We start from the raw sequence: 16,843 nt of genomic DNA, 5'->3' as shown, positions 1-16,843 counted from the left end.
AGAGGCTCGGTGGTGCAGGGAGGAGGGCTTACAGGGTGAGGACCCCTTACCAAATGTGGATACAAAATAATTTATTTAAAAATGTACAGTTTAGGAGAGGGGGGTGGGTACCGGGGGACCCGGCCTCTTGCTGCTGCCCCCTGTCCCCCTGGTCGCCACCCCCCCCCGCCCTCCCCACTTCCCGCACAATGGAAGGGGCCAGCCCTGCCTGGGGAAGGGGCCATGGGTGAAATGTGAAAATAAAGATGGCGAGTCCCCTCCCTCCTCAGCCGAGGGCTCCCACTGCAGGCGGTTCGCAGCGTAGAGGGAGGGACCTGACCAAGGCCGTCTCTCCTGGGCCCGGGTCTCCATCTGCACCCTGGGAAAGAGGAAGGTGGGCTCTGGGATCCGTGGGAGCCTGTGATTCTTGGAGGCTTCAGGGACCCTTTTATTCATGCCGTCGGGACCCAGCACCACAGAGTGCAAGGAAGGTGAGTCGAATGGGAAATGGGGTCCTCAGAGATGCTGGGGCTCCTCCAGGGGACCAACTCCCAAGAGCTGCTGCTCCTGTGACCCAGCGGGGGGCAAGGGACCCACGCGGGCAGCTGGGGCAGGGATGGCTGACCCTAGTTGTCAGCCAGGGGCCCAGAAGAGAAAGCGGTGGCCGTGGCCGTGGCCGTGGCCGTGGCCGCGGAGGGCTGAGGAAGGCAGTGCAAGTTCCCAGTCTTGAGCGCGCACTGCACGGGCCAGAGCACCACACAGGAGAGCACCAGCAGCAGGGCTGTGACCAGCGCCACCCGCCTCCAGTTCCTGCAGCGGGCCCAGCAGCGGGCCAGGCGGCCCCGGTGGCGCGCGGGGTCTGGAGTGGGCGTGGGTGCGGCGGGCTGGGCAGGCTTGCTCAGGCCCACGTCCACACACACGAAGCCAGGCTCGGGAAGGCCCGGCGCGGAGGGCGGTGGGCGGCAGCACAGCTTCGTGCCCTCCAGCCACACGGGCTCCTCCCGCCGCAGGTGCGCCGGCATCCTGGCCTGCAGCTGGCGGCTGGTGCGCAGCGCGGGGGCCCCGGCGGCAGGCACAGCCGTAGGCTGCCGGCAGAACGGGCAGGGCACGGCCTCGCTGCCGGGCTGGCCGGTTGGCTGGGCGGCCGCCAGCCGTGCCAGGCACTCCAGGCAGAAGACGTGTGTGCAGGAGAGCTCCTTCGGCGTCTTGAAGAGGTTGTCGTAGCCCGAGAAGCAGATGGAGCATTCCAGCGGGGAGGCCGCCTTCTCTGAGCTCGGGGTGCTGGGGGACCTGGGGCTGCTGGCTGAGCTGGGGGACCCGGGCACCGTGGCTGCAGGGCTGGTCCGACCAGGGGCCAGCATGGCCGTATGCCACGCCTGCTGGCCTGACGACATGCCTCCGAGCTGCGGGACGAACGGAGTGCGCTGTGAGTGACCACAGGCTGCCCCTTCCCTGCACGGTCTGCTGCTTTTCACCCTGTGTCTCTCTCACCCACACCGGCCCCAGAGATCTCTGCTAGGCTAACTCTAGAAAGGCCCCATACCCAAGTCAAGGTCTTTCTGTTCAAGTTGTAACCCTGCCCTCCCCCACTCGCCGAGTCAGGGGCGAGCATCTGCGGGTGGGGGTGCTCCAGGTCTGACCGGCCCACGGATGGCCTGGCCACGGAGTCCGTGCGCGCAAGGGCATCATGCTGACTGCTTAGCGGACGCCACCTACGGGGCCTGTCCTACCTGGCTGTGCCATCTGGGCAGAGATAAAGTTGATGACGATGGCCCGCAATCGTTACTATTGACATCTGGGCTCTGCCACACTGGGCCCAGGTCACGTGACACACAAGAGCCACGGTCTAAAAAAGGCACCTTAGAGGGTGGAGTGACTCAGCCAGGGTCACCTGGCCAAGAGGTCGGCAGGGCCTGGGCTCTCACTGGAAGAGTGTGACTCTGGGTCAGACGAAATGCATTTGAACGTGGATCCCAACACGGGGATCTGATTTGTCGGTACACATCCAGTTTTCGGGCAGGTGCTTGAGGGCAGGGTGCCAGGCCCAACTGGGTGAGAGTCCGGACTCGGTCTAGGGTCAGGATGAGCTGGTAGGCTGTGGGAAGTCAAGCAGGGCCGGCCCGCACAGGGGTGGGGGCCGCGTCCTAAGGATGGTTCGTCTCCCAGCCTTGCCCGAACCGGTAGGGCCAGCATGTCCGGCTGGTGACGAGGGCTTTCTGCTGGCCCTCGGGGCCTGGAGATGCACCTCAGCCCAGGAGCCAGAGGTGGAGGAGCCCCAGCCATCCTCCAGGATAACCCGGCCCCCTGCAGGGTCCCGTAGGCACACAGCCGCCACCCTCCTGACCCTCCTGACTCCCGTTTCCACAGCAGACCGGGCCTCTGTTCACCGGGGAGGACTCAGGTGACCTGCCTGCTGCCCAGGGCCCTGCCTGGAGGAGGAAAGGCAAGGAGGACAGTGGACAGACCCCATGGAGCTCAGAAGGAATCCCCCCCCCGCCGCCCCCAGACGTGACCCCTGACCCTGACTTGCTGGTTAATCCAGGTGGACCAGCGGAACGACTCTGTGGTGATGTGTCCTGAAGGTTTGGGTGTTGCTGCATGATGACCGTGACCACCGTGAATCATGGTGAGGTCACCGTGATGTCACGAGTGCTCCCAGCATTGCAACATGAAATGTCACCACATTTTGGGGACGGCAGCAGCCTCGGCATGGTCTGGGGGGGGGGACCGCGGGCTAACCTCTTCCAGGCCAGCGTGCCCCCGCATGATCAGTTCCTTGGCACTGAGGTCCCGGCCCTCCTCAGAGGCACCCCACCCTGAGCCCGTACCGGTGAGGGGTGAGTGCTGGCCGAGCGGGCCTTACCTGGTGGCCGGGGTTCAGCAAGGGCTGGGCATGATCCTCTCGGCTGGGCCACGGCCAGGCCCTGAGCCCTCCCGCCCAGCAGGGCCGGTCCGTGCTCCACCTGGCAGGCGTCCCCCTGCAGCAGAGGCTGCCAGCAGCTGTCCTGGTGGCACCGGTCTGGCAAGCGTGCCCTCTCCTCTATCCCAGGCAGGTGGGGCTCGGGGGAGCGTGTGTGCTCTTCTAGATGCAGAGCACCGTCTGAGCAGGCGTGAGTTCTCTGGGTGTGCACTCCTGGCAGGTGCATTTATACACTCGAGGTCATGCAGGCCAGGGGCGTGGCCTGGGGCCTCCGGGATTGGCTGGCCTCCTGTCCTCACCCTGGCGGGCTGGGCAGCGGCGGGCAGGAAGTCAGAGGTGAGAGATCAGAGGCTGGGGTGAGGCTGGGGGTCGGCGTAGGTCTCCACGGTCGGGCCGGATGCCTGGGTAAAACCTCCCCCCGCAGCAGCCCTGGGATACTGGAGGAGCCGGTCCAGAGACCGATCCACTCACTAACCCTGTTTAAGGCCCTGGTGCACCGGAGCTACTAGGTGGGCCTCCCAGGAGGGCCTCTCCGAGGAGCCCCCCACCCTCAATCTCAGCCTCGCTTGTCACCCCCCGCCTCATCCACACCGCCCACTCACATGCGTGTGCCACCCCAACGTACACACCCGCGAGGGAACTTCCTGCTCTGGGTCCAGGGAGTGGGGCGAGAGGTCAGGGCTGGGCACCCCCAGGGGTGGAGTCAGGGCGAGGACAAGTGAGGGATCAGACTGGCCATAGGACTTGTTTTGGGTGAGTGTCTGCCGGGGACACCCTCAGTTACACACAAGGGCAGGGATATTGGAGCACAAGGAAGCCCGGACACAGCCAGGAGGCCTGGAGATCTTCCTGGGGGGGAGGGGTAATGGCTTCAGCCAGTGTGGGGTCCTCGCAGACCCCAGGGCCAGCCTATGCAAAGGCCTGGGGCTAAGGCAGGGGGGGCTGAATGGAGGGCCTGGGGGCCTGGGGGCCTGGGTGGAGGACGTGGGGGGCTGAGGCCCAGCCAGTGGTACGGCTTGTGCCCCTCACAGCCATGTCGCAGCTGCTCTGACAGTGGGAAACCAGAGACCCCGCTGGTTCACAGAGGTGTGCTGGCTGGCCAGGGGAGGGGGAGCTCAGCCAGGGGGAAGGGACCCAGAGAGGGGGCGGAAATTCAGACGGCTGGGGGCTCAATGTGGGGAGCTACTGTGTGGGCCTGGCCCAGTGTCTGCGTGACAGGGTGCTGGTTCCCAAGGGGACCGTGACTCAGGGCCACATGCTGCCTCCAGGAAGTGCCCTCTGTCTCTCTGCTCTGAGAACACCCTCCTGAGGGCTTCTGGGAATATTCAAGCTCTGAGATCACTTGAGCTCCTCAGTGGACAAGTCAGTGCCCAGAGGCAAAGGGAAGACCCGAGGAATGTGCCATCTGGGGCGGTGGCCAGGCCTGACTGCACGGGAGCAGGGTCCAGACCCTGGCACTGGGATCTCGGCAGCTCAGGACCTGGCTGACCCAGCTGGTACCCACACCCCTGCTCATACTCCACCCAGCGATGGGCAGCTGTGCTGCGTGGATGTGGGGCCACACGCGCTCTCTGTGTAAGGGGGTATATGTGTGCCAACAGGCCAACCTGGCTGTGTTTGAGCACAAATGTGTCCCTCGGGTGCAGGTGCACACACACACACACACACACACACACACACCTGTGCAGGGAGCATGGCTTTCAGTGTGTGACCCCACAGGCCTGGGACTCGCTGTGCTGAGGAGAAGACAAGGTCCCTAATGAGCACCTCACCCCTGTCCATCTGTGGCTTTTGAGATGTGGGGTTCCCTAGACACCTAGGAGTTCTGGGCTGGACACAGACGTTGTCCTTGGCCAGATGAGCAGGGAGGACTGTACCCCAAGGGCCACCTCGGCTATGCCCCCCCCCCCCCCAGGACTGGGACAGAACAGGCTTCAAACCCCAAGTGCTGTCAAGGACACACACACAATGGCCGCTGCATGAAGAGGCCCTTCAGGGCTCATCTGGGGCCCAGGTGGCCTGGGGGTGTGAGGGCTGAGCCCCCAACCCTGCCTGCCCAGTGTTGGCTGATCTGTCAACTGCTCTGCTGCCCCATCCCTGCCAGCTAGGGACAGTGATACGGGAGAGACTCTGGGACACATCCGGGCTGCGATTCTGACATGGGCAGAGAACGGGCCCTGGGCTCTGGATGGGCTCAGCACTGCCCTGTGGGCATGAGGAAACCCTGCCAGGATGTCCGGTGGACTCAGCCAGTCCTGTCCCTCTCATGCCCAGCATGGAGAACCGGGTCCCCTAAGGTCAATCGGCCAGCCCTCCCCCATCATGCTGCGGCCAACTCCTTCTGGGGTCTTGTGCCCAGGCTCCTGGCCAGGACCTCTGCACTCACATTACCTCCTTGCGCCCCACTCGGTCCTGCTCTGTGCACCCACCTCCTAATGCTGCTGGAGAGCTTCCTCTTGCTGGCCTCTGACCTCTTCCAGCTTTCAGTGATTCTCCTAGTGCTGAGTGAACGAATGAATGAATGAGCTGCCAGCTATGACCCGGGGACTGTGTCAACTGCTCACCGCCCACACCGTGCTCACCTCCCAGGGTGAGGGGGAGCTGCAAAGCAATTGACATGGTGGGGGGTCAGGAGGTGACAGGTACCCCACCTGCCTTTGGCCTGAGCGATGACCCCATAAATCGGCCTCATTTTGGCTTCTTACACGAGAGCTGGGATCCAGGTAAGGGCTGGCTGCGGCTGGAGCTCAGGATGGACATGGGAGGGGCTGGTCAGGGCCCCACCGGGGATGCCTTGACTCTGCCAGCTAACCCGCCCCCAGCTCAGGTGCCCCCATACCCTATGGCACCCACTCACTCACAAGCTTTCTAGCCTGAATGCCCATTAGGGTCATGGAACTGGTCCAGTGACCACACTCCCCACTGGGGCCTAGAGAACAGTGGCACGCAGGCCCAGGGGTGTCCAGTGGCAGAATCTTGCCTCTGCGGCTCCTGGATCTGTGGTCTCAGGCTTGGGGGCGGGGGCTCAGCTGGCGTGGCTGAGGGCCACAGAGGCCAAGCCACCCAGGCCTTGAATGTCAGGGGAAGGTCATCCTGAGTGTAGGAGCCAGAGGGGTTGCAGGGTGAAATACAGACTTGTCTTTGCTGCCAGGGATGGGGCAAAGCTGGGGCTGGGGGCTGGGGGTGGGGGGAGGACTCGGAGATGTTAGAATGGCCCCAGGTTTCCAGTTTGCAGCTTAGGGTGGAGGAAATAGAGAAGGCCGCCGGAGGTGGGGTCGGGGGCATCTGTGCCCAGCCTGGGCCTTCAGGGCCTGACTGGTGCTACCTGCTATCCTGGTTGAACATGGCTCTTCGTTTCCTGTTTTGTCCCCAGATTAGCAGCAAGGGTTTGGTGCAAATGTGGGAACGGGGACGAGCGAGTGTCTTCGCACGTCTGCCTCCCTCCCCACAAGGACCCACAAGATGGGACGCCCTCCCCCCCCGACCTCGGGGGCCACAGAAACCAAGGGAGTCTGGACGGTCCTGCACGTTCTCCCCTGGCAATCAGCCCCAGCCTCCCAGCCTCCGATCGGCACAGATGGGCAGTGGAGTGTCACCTCACTTCCCCATGGTCCCTGAAGCTGGGGGGGGGGACCCTGAGCCTGGTCTCCCCACCTCCTTCTGGGTCCCCTTCTCCTCACACCAAGGGGACAGAGGAAAGAACAACAGTGCCCACAGGGACAGGTCACCGTTCCTGGAGAAGTGAAGGAGTCCACGTCAGCCTGGCTGGGGGCCCGCCGTGGGGGACTTGGCTTTCTCAGCACCCCTAGGTCTCCCCCAGAGTGGGGCAGGTGGGGCCAGGCCACGGCGGGGCCTCACCCTTACTGAGGAACAGAGGACCCTTGGCGCAGTGAGGATGGGGAAAGCCCTGAATAGTTTATTGACACTGATTTTGAGCTGCTGCGCCCCGCTCAGTGCTGGGCCCGTCGCGGGTTCAAGTCTTGAACGAGCTCGTACCCATAAACTGTAGACGCGTGGGCCACGTGTCACGGTGCAGAAGGGCACAGCAGCTGAGCACACAGGCCCTGCCTCGGGACCCTGGGATGTGGACCAGGTGCTGAAGGAGCCATCATTCTCGACTGAGAATCTGGGAAAGACAGTCAGTGCCGAGCCCAGTGCGTGGGAGGTAGCCACAATCGCTCCCTTCTCCTCGGGAACCCCTTTCTGTGTGCAAGCAGCCAGGGACAGCACGGCCCTCCACAGGTCCATCCAGACCAGGCTACCCAGGCAGCAGTCACAGGTAAATGTGACCCTGGGCAGACACGTCCCTCAGGGGACCTGGCCTTGGCCTCCAGAGCTTTCAGGCCAGTCCCTGCAACACATGGGCCCCGTGTGGGGAGCAGGTGATGAGCAGGAGACAGGACAACAGGGCCCCTCCGCCTTTGCTGCTTCAAACTGACAGAAGTCAGTAGCCAACCAAGAAACTCGCCTCTGCAGCTCCTGGAAATCTGTGGTTTGGGGTGAGGGGTGAGGGGGCGGGGCCCTTGGCTACAGGATGGCCCTGTAGGCGCCTCAGCCTTGGAGGGGCCAGTTCTCATGTCCCACCTCCCCTGGTCCGGACACCGTCCGGGCGGGGAGGCCAGGAGGCCGACTGGCCTGGTGGTGCGGGGGATGTCTGCCCGCTGTGGGCTCTGATAGGCAGGGTGGCTGAGCTCCCAGCTTTGCCAAGCACGGAGAAGCCCAGCAGTCCTTGTCTCTCCTGAGGGGCCCAGACCCCACATGGCCACGCTCTGGAGCCCGCCTCAGGGGCGCCTCCCCCTCCATTACACCGAGCAGCTGTGGGGTGGGAAGAAGCACCTTCCGGCAGCTGGGCGGGTTCCAACTGAGCATCTGTCGCTGGGAGACGGTCAAGCTGAGCCGGGGGCCGTGTCCAGACCTGCCCTCTGTGTGCTGGGCTCTCTCCGCGGCGGTGTGCAGAGTTGTGGGTGGGTCCCCGGGTCAGACGTTGCTGACCCGGGCCTCCACCGAGGAGATGGCAGTGGGGCCTGTGTCCCTGTCCAAAGGCCGCTCGCGTCTGACATAGCGCGGCTTCCGCACTGAAACAGGGTCGGAAACGGGCAGGGTCAGAGGGGGGCCTGGGACAGGAGGAATGGCCCCCGGTGTCGGCTCTCAGCACAGCTCACAGGAGTGGGGTGTGGCCGCAGCCGAGGGGGAGGGAATCCCACTGAGCTCCAGCTTGTGAGCGGAGTGGCCGCAGCTGAGGGGAGACTCTGTGACGAACGCTCCGCTCATTTGGGACACCCGGTGCCCCTGCACCCCAAGCACCTTGGCCTGGACGAGCACCTTGCTCTCCCGAAACACAGAGGCCAACAGGTCCATGAGACACAATAGGACTGGATGGTGTCCCCCCAAATGTGTCCATGTCCGAAGCCCCGGAACCTGCAGATGTGACCTTACTTGGAAAAAGGGTATTTGCAGATGTGATTGAGGGTCTTGAGATGAGATCCTCCTGGATTATCTGCTGGGCCCTAAATCCGATGGCCAGCACCTCATAAGAGGGAGGCAGAGAGAGGAGACCCAGGAGAAGTCACGTGAAGATGGGGGACAGAGGCCGGAGTGGTGTGGCCACAAGCCCAGGGACGCCTGGAGCCACCAGAGGCCGGAGGAGGCAGGACGGACCCTCCCCTGGAGACTCGGGAAGGAGTGCCCCCACCCCCCACCTTGATTTCTGACCTCTGGCCTCCTGAGCTGGGACGGAGTGCATTTCTGTTGCTTCAAGCCCCCCAGTTGCAGTTCGCGGGCATTTGTTATGACGGCCCCAGGGTGCTAATGCAAGGAACTTACACTCAAGATGCCTGTAGCTGGTACTGCTTTAGAGACGTCACAGACAAGCGTTGTATGGGACAGGGAGGAGCTAGCCTTGACCAAGTAACTTCTTTGTGCCCAAAGAAGAGGGACACCCACCCTGTCCCCACTCCAGACTTGTGCACAGAGGTAAGAACAAGACCGGGAAGGCCAGGAGACTTGCTGCATGGCCTGTGGATATGTGGGATATGTGACCACGGGCCAGTCACTTAACCTCTCTGTGGTCATGGCGTCATCTATAACAGGGTTCGTGTGTGTACCTACTCCCGGAATCATCCAAGGTGGGGCACACCTGACCCAGTAAGACTGAAGTGCCAGCCACCCGGAGGGGCCAGCCTGCTCCCTGCACCTACCGCCCAGCTAGAGCTGGGACTTGGGGAGGGCCGAGCAAAGGCTTCCGGGGATGGCCCCAGACCCTCTGCTGGGTACTCTCCTTGTCTCCCGACAGAGCATGTCAGGAACGAAAGGAAAAGGCATGAGAGCTGCAGTTGACCATAGGGGAACCCGGTGTCCCGTGGCTGACGATGGGGGAACCCGGTGTCCCGTGGTTGACGACGGGGGAACCCAGTGTCCCGTGGCTGACGATGGGAGAACCTGGTGTCCCGAGAACTACAGGGCCAGGTGCCTGCAGAGCCCAGTCCTGCAGTGGTCCCTGAAGGGCGGCTGATCCCAAGGGAGGGACAATTTTGAAATCTTTCACCCTGAGATGAGGACTGACGTACCTGAGGACTGTGGCGGGGGAATCATAGCAGCCTTGAAAAGGAGAAAAGGCACAGTGAGAAGTGCAGGCGGCCCCCAGCACAGAGGCCCACGACACGGGGGCACTCAGCCCATCCTTCTGGTTACTTACAGCTTCGCCAGGCTGCAGGGCAGGGGCTGCGGGCAAACACAGGCGTCACCTGGAGGCCACATAGTTGCCTCGCCCGGGGCGGGGGTCCCTCGCCTAGGGAGGGGGTCCCCAGGGCCTGCAGCGGCTCTTCCCCCGCTCCAGGCTCAGCCCAGCCCCACCTCCACACACCTGCCCAGCAACGCCCTCAGCCTAGCAGTGGTCTGTCCGGCCACACTTCCCAGATGCACTTGGGGTGACGGGCCCCCAAGCACCCCAGGGAGAGCCGCCCTCCCAGGCCCTCTTGGCGGAGCCACAAGCCAGCCCTCAGCAGGCACATTCCTCTTGGTCTCCAGCACCGTCAGGAAGGCAGAGAAGGCTCTACCCTTGCCTGCATTTCCAGGTGAGGCCCAGAGCTGGGGGCCCGCCTCAGGAGACCACCACAGTGCCCACTTCTCACCTCCGTTGGGTAGGCCGCTATGCACCCCTGCGCTCTCGGTGGGCACCTAGGCTGCCCGGGAGCGGCTCTGGGGGCGGTAGGGAGGAGGCTCGGAGTGGGGGTGCCCCGGCCACTGCACTGACACACCAGGACCTCCGTGGCCACTGCAGCGGAGCAGCCTCCCACGGCGGACTCGGAGTGCCCATCCTGACTGGCGTGGGGGCCCGGCCCCTGACTCTCAGGACCTTCGAGCTACAACAGCCCCTCGGAGGCCCCCAGCATTGGCCATCGGTGGGTGGACAGGGTGTCACTGAGGCCAGGTAAGGAAGCTCTAGCTAATCACCCCCAGCACTGTCCACTGTAGGATCAGATCCGTCGGCCAGACCATCTGCCCGGCACACCCGAGGGCACGGCGGGAGTGACACCCATATCTTCGGGAGGGAGGCGGGTCTGCAATCCAGTCCAGGGTAAGCTGGAGTGGCATGGGGCCCCACTGTCCCTGCACCAGCCTGCCTGTCCCCCCCAGTCCCGGGGAGGCAGGACGGGGAGAGGAGACAGCTGGCTGGAGGAGCTGCAGGCAGGCGGCCCCTCGACCAGGGATGTCACCCCCTCCCCGCACCCCTCCCACCCCGCATCGGCGACCCCGCTGTGATGCCCTGAGGTGGAGTCTCGCCAACACCTCCACCCTGAGAGTCCCACAGAATCCACACGGGAGCCTCCCTAGGAAGTGGCTGTCCCTCTTACTCTGAGACACAAGAACCACGTGACAAGCCAGTCCCCTTCCTGTCGTTCTGTGAGGAGTCTTCATTGCTGGGCACCCTGGATCTCGCCACCCTGGCCCCCACTTCCCCGTGCCCCCCAGGCAGTACCCGTGGCTCCGTGCGGGTGTGTGCACTGGGCAGGACCCGCTGGCTCAGCAGGGTGTTGCCACGGTGGCAGGAGGAAATACCTTTGTTTCTTCCGTAGAAGACCTTGGGGAGTTTACTGGTTCGCTTCAGATAGAAGAACCCAGCCACGGAGAGGATGAGGCCAGAGCTGATGAAGAATGTCCCCAGGAAGAGAGAGGCTGCCACTTGAGGGCCCCCTGTGAGCAGAGTGAGTGGCAGCCAGTGGCAAGCCTGGACAGGCCTCAGGGGACCCCCCAGACCCCCGTTCCCTGAACACACCTGGGCTGTGGGGCTGAGGTGCTCAGCCTCCCTCGGCCTCAGGCTTCCCACAGGGGGGTGGGATATGGAGGGGGCCGAGGATTCCAGCCCCCGAGAACAGCAGGCCCCGGGGTCCCCGTCTCCTTCCCAAAGGCTCGGCACGGACTGTGGGCTCCCGTACCCCTGGCACTCCAGGTCCAAGCCCTCGACTCGGGCAGCGGTTCCCACTACGTCCTCCCCTCCTGGGGGCCGGTCAGCAGAGGGGACCCTGGGCCCACGATGCCTGCCCGTCTTTACCTACACGGGTCAGCAGGACAGGCTGGCTGGGCCCGTGGGTGGGGGCTCTGGGTGGCAACTGTGGGGAAAGTGCTCTCAGACTGCCCGTGGACGGGCATGAGGCGCGGCCACGGCTACACCGGGGCCTAGAAGTGGGGATGAATTCCAGCTCATTTGGCAAGGGTGTCCTGCCCCAAACTTGCTGCAGTGAAAATGGGCCCGACAGCCAGACTCGCGGCCTTCCGCCATCAGCACCCCCACTGCCAGACCCGGCGCGGTATCACAGGAGGCTGGGGCCGTCTGTGCTGACCCCACCCTAAAACTCCTCCTCTGGTGGCTGACCTTGGTGGTCAGCACAAAGCCACCTGCTTCTGGTCCTGAAACTTGTGCAGAAGGCCAGAGCCCTCTCAGTCCACGTACAACGTGTCCTCTGCTGAAGGCCCAGCGTCTGCAGGTCACAAGACCCCGTCACCACCTGGTCACCTCAGAAGAGGTGACCACTCCTGGGGCCGGTCCTGCTCCCCGACTGCAGTGGCCCCAGTGGCTGGGGTGCCACACCTCCATGGCAGGACCATGCCGTATCTCGGACGGGATGGGACGCCCAGTGATCAGGAGCAGGCTGAGGACAGAGTGTGCAGGAGGGGGGCCTGTGTCTGGCCCCGAGGACCGGGTGGTGTGATGGGCTCTTCTGCCTGGCATGCAGTGTTTGCAGGCCAGACCCCACATCCCCAGAAGAGCCACAGCGGAGGGAGGCAAGGGGACCTCCGGGCACCCTCCAGTCTCCAGAGAACCGCACACCCAGAGTTTCTGTGGACTGAGGGGCTGGGTGGGCCAGGACTGAGGCCACGGGTGAGGTGGCCTTCCACTAACTAGAACCTCGGGGGCACGTGTGAGTGCTGTGGCAAAGGCCTCCCGCCTGTGCCCACTGACGCCAGCCCCGCTCTGTGATCAGGCAGGGTTCTCGCACATAGATCCCTCGGCCGGGCTGCAGTTCGACCTTGGCCGTAGCCGTGGCCCTGCCGAGGCCGGCATAAGTGGTCACGGGCACTAGGAATGCCCCCTTTTCCACCGAGACCTGGCAGAAGCCCTGCTCTGGGCCGGTGAGCCGGAGACTTACCGAAATCAGGCCGCCCCGGTGTCCCTGTGCTCCTGTTCACCGGGAAGTGCGTGCCCCAGCCAGTGGCTGTGGGGAAGCAGACGTGTCAGCGTGCCGGCTCCCGGGCAGCCCAGACCCACAGGCAGGTCTGGACCACGCACGGGGACCCAGCTGAGGACACCCAGGGGACCAGAGACACAGCTCAGCGGGGAATCACGGGCCAGAAACCAGAAAGGGAGGTGGCCATGGGGACACAGCTGCCCTCGCCCCATGGCCGTCCTGCAGGGACAAGGATTTGGGCACAGAGGGGACCCGAGCGAGGGTGTTCACTCGACGGCTGGTGGTCCCGGGTGAGGTGGGCCACCCGCTGCTGTGGGAACAAGAAAGGCAACTCCCACCCGTTCCTCCAGAACTTGGAGATGAGGCCCCTCGGCGGGAAGCAGGCCAGGCGGGCCCGGTGGGGGGTGCCGCGGGGCGGCCGGGCAGCGACGTGCGGCCTCTGCATTCGGAGCCGTGGTAGGTGCCATTTCTGCATCGGACGCAGCTGATACTGCCGTCTTCGTTCCGGTGCCTGTAGCAGCCTGCGCAAGAGACAGTGACTCAGCTGCGAGTGACCCACGCCAGCTGTCTTCAGGGGGCTTTTCTGTATTCTGACTTTGTGAAATGAGAGTTCGTCCAAGAATGTGCATTCTGCAGGTCTGGATGGGAACGGCATACCTGCTCTCAGAAAAAGAAACAAACTCGACGGGAGCCACGGCGAGCTCGCTCACCCAGGGGCTCCTGTGGGCTCCTTTACCGGACATCTCGTAAAATTCTGCAGGCAGGCGCCACGCACGGCCGTGGGAGGACCACGATGGCCTGACCGCCGGCCCTCACCCTGCCCCGTCAGTGGCACTGCCTCCAGCCCAGGGGTGACCCTTGCCCCCTTGTTGTCCCCGCCCTCCACACCCTTCCCTGGGGAGGTCCCAGACTGATGTGCCGGCCAGCAGCCTCCCCCTCCCCCGGTGCTGGGAGCAGCCCAGCTCTCACCGGCCAGCGGTTCATGGACAGTCTGTTTTGCCAAGTAGCCAGGGCACCCCTTAAGGGCAAGAATTGTGTCTTGTACCTTTATTTTTTCTTAACATCCCCAACATTTAGCACAGAGGCTAAGCAAACACATGCTCGATTGCAGGTACTGACCTGGGCCTAAATGCTAGCGCTGGCCGCGGGGGCAGTGTCCAGGGACAAGCCCCAGACTCAGGTGCGATGTTTAATCTACACAATGTGTCACTGTGAGATGACGCTAAGTGGATGGCAGGCCTGAAGACTGACCAGCGGTTACTCCTGTGGTACCGCGGGCAGACAGGCCCAGCACCACACCAGGAGGGCTGGGAGCGTGGGGTCCCGGAACAGACCTGGTGCCGGCGAGGCCATTCTTCTGGGAAGCACCCCTCCAACCGGCTGCAGGGTAACCGGGCAAAGCGGTGCAGGGCTGCCGGCCCCAAGGAGGCCCAGGGCTGGGCTGCTTTGTGCAGGGACAAGGCACAGTTAGAGAGCCAGGACTGGTGACCAGACAAAGGAGCTAAGGTTGACTTTACGAAGCCAATGAAGCCGCTTTTGAAAAACCACAGGAGGGGTGCCTGGCAGACTCGGTCAGTGGAGCGTGTGACTCTTGATCTCAGGGTCATGGGTTCAAGCCCCACGATGGGTGTAGAGATTACTTAAAAAAAAAAATCCATAAGGGAAGGGAAGGGGAGATAAGAGGCGAAGGGAAAAGAGGGACGGGAAGGGGAGGGGAGGGGAGGAGAGGGGAAGGAAGGAGGGAAGGAGGGAAGGAGGAAGGGAGGGAGGGAAGGAGGGAGGGAGGGAGGAAGGAAGGAAGGAAGGAAGGAAGGAAGGAAGGAAGGAAAACCACCTGATACTTCCCAGCCTCACTTACAGGTGAGTAAGGAAGCTCACTTCCTGGCAAATCCAGGAAACTTAAGGGTATTTTGACCTTGAGAAGAGGGGAATTCAGGGCGCCTGGGGGGCTCCATAGGTGAAGCATCCAACTTCTGCTCAGGTCATGATCTCACGGTTTGTGAATTCGAGCCCCGCGTCGGGCAGTGCACTCTCAGAGCCTGCTTCAGATCCTTTGTCTCCCTCTCTCCCTGTCCCTCCCTTGCTCGTACATACTCTCTCTCTCTCTCTCTTCTCTCTCTCTAAAATACATAAACATAAAAAAAAGGAGAGAGGAATTCACCGATATCTATAGGTACTGCAGGTAAGGTCTGATGGCGAGTCCTTGGCTTGGCTTCCCAGCCTCGAGAGTGCAACCTAAGATTCCTTGTGAAAAGGTCCAGCAAGGCAGACTTAAAAGTCTAAATGGTTAATCACTATTCTTGCTGCACTTAGCTAGGTAATCGGGCCAAGTTTAGTGAGGCTAGACTTATTTTAAAAACAAATTCAATTCGGGGCGCCTGGGTGGCTCAGTTGGTTGAGCATCCAACTCTTGATTTCAGCTCAGGCCATGATCTCACGGTTCGTGGGATCAAGCCCCACGATGGGCTCCGTGCTGAATGTTTATTAAGTATTTATTTGGAGAGAGAGAGAGAGCACACATGCACGAGTAGGGGGAGGGGCAGACAGAGGGGGAGAGAGAGAGAGAATTCCAAGCAGGCACAGAGGCTGACGCAGGGCTCAGTCCCACGAACCGTGAGATCGTGACCTGAGCCGAAATCAAGACTCGGATGCTTCACTGACTGAGCCGCCCAGGTGGGCAATAAACAAACATTTAAAAAAAAAAAAGAACTAAACTGCCGTCTCCCCAAAGCCCTGCAAGCTGAGGCCGGACGTCTTGACACGAGCCTTGCAGAAGTCACCTCGACACCTCACGTGTCGACAACCTCGTGCCTACTGCTGTGTGGGCCACTCGGGAAGCTCACAAGAAGCCCCACGACCTCACCAGAGACGCTCGCCGCAGTGCAACCCGGGAAATCCGTCAGACTGCCTCTTGCTGTCCTCACCCCCCAAACAGGCTTTGAGTGCAGCATCCAGAAAGGTACTTAGAGACTGCCCTCTAGACTGAAAAACCAGGTTTGTAACTCGCTACCACCATTCACGTCTGTTTTCTTTTGTTTCCCCAGAAATGCCTCTGCCTACACACCTGCCCGCTCACGCCAGGCCTCGTGCCGGTGGAGGCCCGGCCTGAGCATCGGTCTCACTGGACACCGAGCCCGAGGCGTGCCACCAAGGGCTCAGACCCGCTCTTTCCTGCCCGCTCCACCTACGCTCTTTCTCCCACTGCCCGTCCCTTATCTCACAACTTCCAAGCAAATCTCCCTCAACTACCAGCTTGGCTTTTAATGTGTGAAACGTTCTGAGGATGAAGTTTCACGTGGGGGCTGAGGGAACCCGAACGTCACCCCAAAATATGCCTCTTTCACACAAAAATTATTTTGAGCTGAAGACCCTCAAAACACAGGAGCAAGAAGGGCTCTGGCGTCCCTTTCTCTCCCCGAGAAGCAGGGACAAAGGCCCCACGTGGAGGACGCCCACGCAGCAGGGGGAAAGGAACGCGCGCATCGCCAGGGACCCGAGCCCGGCGGACCTCGTTAAGGTCGCCCTCGCCTGCCTCCACCCCACAGGCAGCCTACTTTCCCGCAGTCACCTCTCCCTGCTCAGCCTGGCGCGTGAGCGCTCCCGTCCTGGCTTCTTTATGAGGCTCCCGTGTCGCATAAAGCTTATGTGACTCGGGCTGTGGGCTTGTCCCCGTGAATCGTCCGGCCGGACACCCTAGGAGTTGAGGTAGAGTCTCGCTTCTCCCACACCTCCCACTGCCCGGAGCCAGTCTCCTCACGGGGTCCCGCCCCTTCTGCCCAAGAAGAGGCAGCCAGGCTGCTGGCCAGGAGGGAGGCTCAGACGCGGTCCTGTCCCCTTCCTGCGGCTTCTGTCCGCTCTCCCAGCCCCTGGCCCAGCTCCCAGGCCTCTCCAGCGACCTTCCTGAGGGGCCGTGTGCCCTCCTGCTCACACCAGGTGCGGTGAGCTCAGCAGAGTTCACATGAGCGCTGTCCTCGTCACCACGCTGGTGATGGCCGGTCAGGGTTGGCTCATGCCAAAGCAGCTTACCTGGGCCACACGGGCTTGTGCTCTGGCAGGTGGTGTTGACATCCACCAAGTCCACACAACATTCAGGCTGCTGGCCCTAGAGGGGAGATGGTGGTGAGCTGCCAGACCCCACAGCCGGACGCTCGGGCAGGACAAGCAGGCCGGGCTGGGAACGGCCCTGGCCTGGGGCAGCGAGGAGGGGCAGGGAGCGGTCCTGGGAACACTTCCGGGACCCAGGTTTATGGAGTCGCTT

At 62.7% G+C, this 16,843-nt stretch overlaps 2 protein-coding genes across 5 annotated transcripts in view; both read right to left on the bottom strand.

Moving 5' to 3' along the window:
• Positions 1-54: 54 nt before the first annotated feature.
• On the bottom strand, positions 55-2,951 carry RNF223 (ring finger protein 223). 2 transcript variants are annotated; one of them, XM_019461010.2, is made up of 2 exons: positions 2,843-2,951; positions 55-1,382 (listed from the first exon to the last, which is right to left on the bottom strand). In XM_019461010.2, the coding sequence occupies exon 2, from the start codon at positions 1,371-1,373 to the stop codon at positions 606-608; it is 768 nt and encodes a 255-aa protein (XP_019316555.2). In that variant the 5' UTR covers positions 1,374-1,382; positions 2,843-2,951; the 3' UTR covers positions 55-605. The 2 variants fall into 2 exon arrangements, with proteins under 2 accessions (XP_019316555.2, XP_053755107.1); XM_053899132.1 differs by lacking the exon at positions 2,843-2,951 and adding an exon at positions 1,710-2,836.
• Position 2,952: 1 nt separating this feature from the next.
• The window catches only part of CUNH1orf159 (chromosome unknown C1orf159 homolog), a 34,930-nt gene continuing 21,039 nt past the window's right edge, over positions 2,953-16,843 (bottom strand). Inside the window, exons 4-12 of one of the 3 annotated variants that reach the window (XR_008420916.1) lie at positions 16,612-16,687; positions 12,924-13,106; positions 12,547-12,612; positions 10,958-11,092; positions 9,594-9,619; positions 9,466-9,496; positions 8,612-8,704; positions 7,736-7,974; positions 2,953-5,400 (exon numbers count right to left, since the gene is read on the bottom strand). Coding sequence is in view for 1 of the 3 variants with exons in the window: in XM_019461014.2 (XP_019316559.1) it covers positions 7,877-7,974; positions 8,612-8,704; positions 9,466-9,496; positions 9,594-9,619; positions 10,958-11,092; positions 12,547-12,612; positions 12,924-13,106; positions 16,612-16,687 (708 nt within the window). In the remaining 2 variants the exon portion in view is untranslated. Of the gene's footprint in view, positions 5,401-6,793; positions 7,975-8,611; positions 8,705-9,465; positions 9,497-9,593; positions 9,620-10,957; positions 11,093-12,546; positions 12,613-12,923; positions 13,107-16,611; positions 16,688-16,843 lie in introns of those variants that run through there. The other 2 variants (XR_008420917.1, XM_019461014.2) reach the window with 2 other exon arrangements.

Source organism: Panthera pardus, unplaced genomic scaffold (assembly GCF_024362965.1).
Source record: "Panthera pardus isolate Hobbes unplaced genomic scaffold, ASM2436296v1 HiC_scaffold_11, whole genome shotgun sequence".
Taxonomy (NCBI): Eukaryota; Metazoa; Chordata; class Mammalia; order Carnivora; family Felidae; genus Panthera; species Panthera pardus.
Note: the sequence above shows the minus strand (reverse complement) of the source record. Positions and strands in the feature narration are given on the sequence as shown.